The sequence below is a fragment of the Kryptolebias marmoratus genome, linkage group LG16 (genome assembly GCF_001649575.2).
Source record: "Kryptolebias marmoratus isolate JLee-2015 linkage group LG16, ASM164957v2, whole genome shotgun sequence".
NCBI lineage: Eukaryota > Metazoa > Chordata > Actinopteri > Cyprinodontiformes > Rivulidae > Kryptolebias > Kryptolebias marmoratus.
In genome coordinates this window covers 22,648,179-22,649,925 of record NC_051445.1, presented here as the reverse complement: position 1 = coordinate 22,649,925, position 1,747 = coordinate 22,648,179, and the positions used below count along the sequence as shown (strand labels likewise).

Genomic DNA, 1,747 nt, shown 5'->3' with positions numbered 1-1,747 from the left:
GGCATGAATGGCTGAAGGTGATGCATTCTCTAAGCCAAGGGATGCAAGTTTTTTTACTGTAGACAGCAAATATGAAAATAAGTAGTAGATTAGTAGATGCTTCCGGTACGAGCCTAAAAGCCAGATTGTCATTTGCAGCATAATTTACAGACAGCAAAGACACAGGAAAACCAGCATCTAACAGGGGCCCTGATGTTATATAGCATCTGTGTCAAAAACGTAGTGCTGAACATGGGCTGTTATTGACTTTAACCTGATCATCATATGTAACTAAGCTAAAGTTGTGGTTAACCATTTATTTTATCAGCCTAGCATACCATCCACATTTCAACCGATGTTTCTTCTGTGTTCACAGCTGGTCGCTCATTGTCTCACCAGCCTGTTGATGAAGGTGCACTCAACAATTAAAAATCTTGAGTCCTCAAGACTCAAGATGGCGCCACAGCTAATCAACCTGAGCACACACAAAAGTGTTACAACTCAATCTATTTTACAAACAATGCACAAATGTTTGGTGTGGTAGTAGTCACCTCCAACAAACACTATGAGTTCTAATAGCTCGTACAGCAGCTCAAAACTTTGGTGGCAGGCAATATGCATTCCTTCAGGGAAGGCTGCTTTTTTTATTTTTGTATTATTTGATGTATTAATTAACAAATTATAGCCATCAGACAATTAGATCAGTTGTATTCTCATGACAGTGTAAAATAACATGGCTTCACTGATTTCACTGAGATGAAGTATTTTTTTTAAATTCAATAGTTACAATATTTGAAAAAAAAAAAAAACATATTTACCCATCACAATTGTTTAATGTGCAGTTTTATTTTTGACTTTGTAATGTTTCAGATTACACATCAGTTACATCAGGATGCAGTCACTGACCCCACTTCTAAAACATCCTCAATACTTTGCATGCTGTGGCATGAAAAACACGGCGGTTTTATGTTTCTGGAGAAAGAAAATCCGTCTCAGTTTAAGCGTAGCAGCATTTCCTGCAGACACCAGCGTCACAGCAACGACCACAGTAGACAGTGGAACGCTTCTGTCTGTTGCTGAGCAGTTTCTGGAGAAAAAGGAGTCATTAGAATATCCTTATCACTTGTTCAGCACATGTATCTATCAAGATGTAGTCCAACAGGGGACTTTGTAAGAAGGATTTACAAATTTAATTCACTGGATTTTACCTCCCACAGATCGACATGAGGCTTTACTGGTGCAGCAGCCTGAGTGTCAAAGCTCACCAAATTCTCCTGCACCTGACAAAAAAAAAAAGATCATGTTCAGTTAATACTTTTTATTAAGAATTATTTTTCACAAAACAATCATCACCAAAAGTTATGGTTAAATTCCTACCTCAGTGAGTGGGGCAGCAGAGCTCTCCTGCAGACAGATAAATGTGAGCATGACGGCCACTGCAACCGCAACACTGAAGCTCTTCATCTTTGGAGGATGGGAGAGGCTGACGTCCTAATGATCTTCTTCTCTGGCTTGTTGGTCAAAGATAGAACATGTTCTGCTATTTATACTCACTTATTCAACGGTTGCTTCATGTTAGGCAGCAGTACATGCTCTGCAGTAAGAGAGTTGGCATCTCTCACTCGGTGATGCTGGGAAAGTGAGTGGGAATTTCTCCATTTTCCAAATAATGTGAAACTCTGAACTTTTGAATGTCTTGCTCAGTGTTTGTTTGTCCATTCAATAACTCTAACACTCAGAGCTCATCTGTCATTTTCTGTGCATTTTA

General features: G+C 39.1%; 1 protein-coding gene across 1 annotated transcript; it reads right to left on the bottom strand.

The window, feature by feature from the left end:
* Nucleotides 1–805: 805 nt before the first annotated feature.
* LOC108234179 (hepcidin-like) lies at nt 806–1,516 on the bottom strand. Its single transcript, XM_017413141.3, has 3 exons — nt 1,357–1,516; nt 1,188–1,259; nt 806–1,066 (listed from the first exon to the last, which is right to left on the bottom strand). Exons 1-3 carry the CDS (start codon nt 1,441–1,443, stop codon nt 977–979), a joined length of 249 nt encoding a protein of 82 aa, XP_017268630.1. The 5' UTR covers nt 1,444–1,516; the 3' UTR covers nt 806–976.
* Between the last annotated feature and the right edge of the window lie 231 nt (nt 1,517–1,747).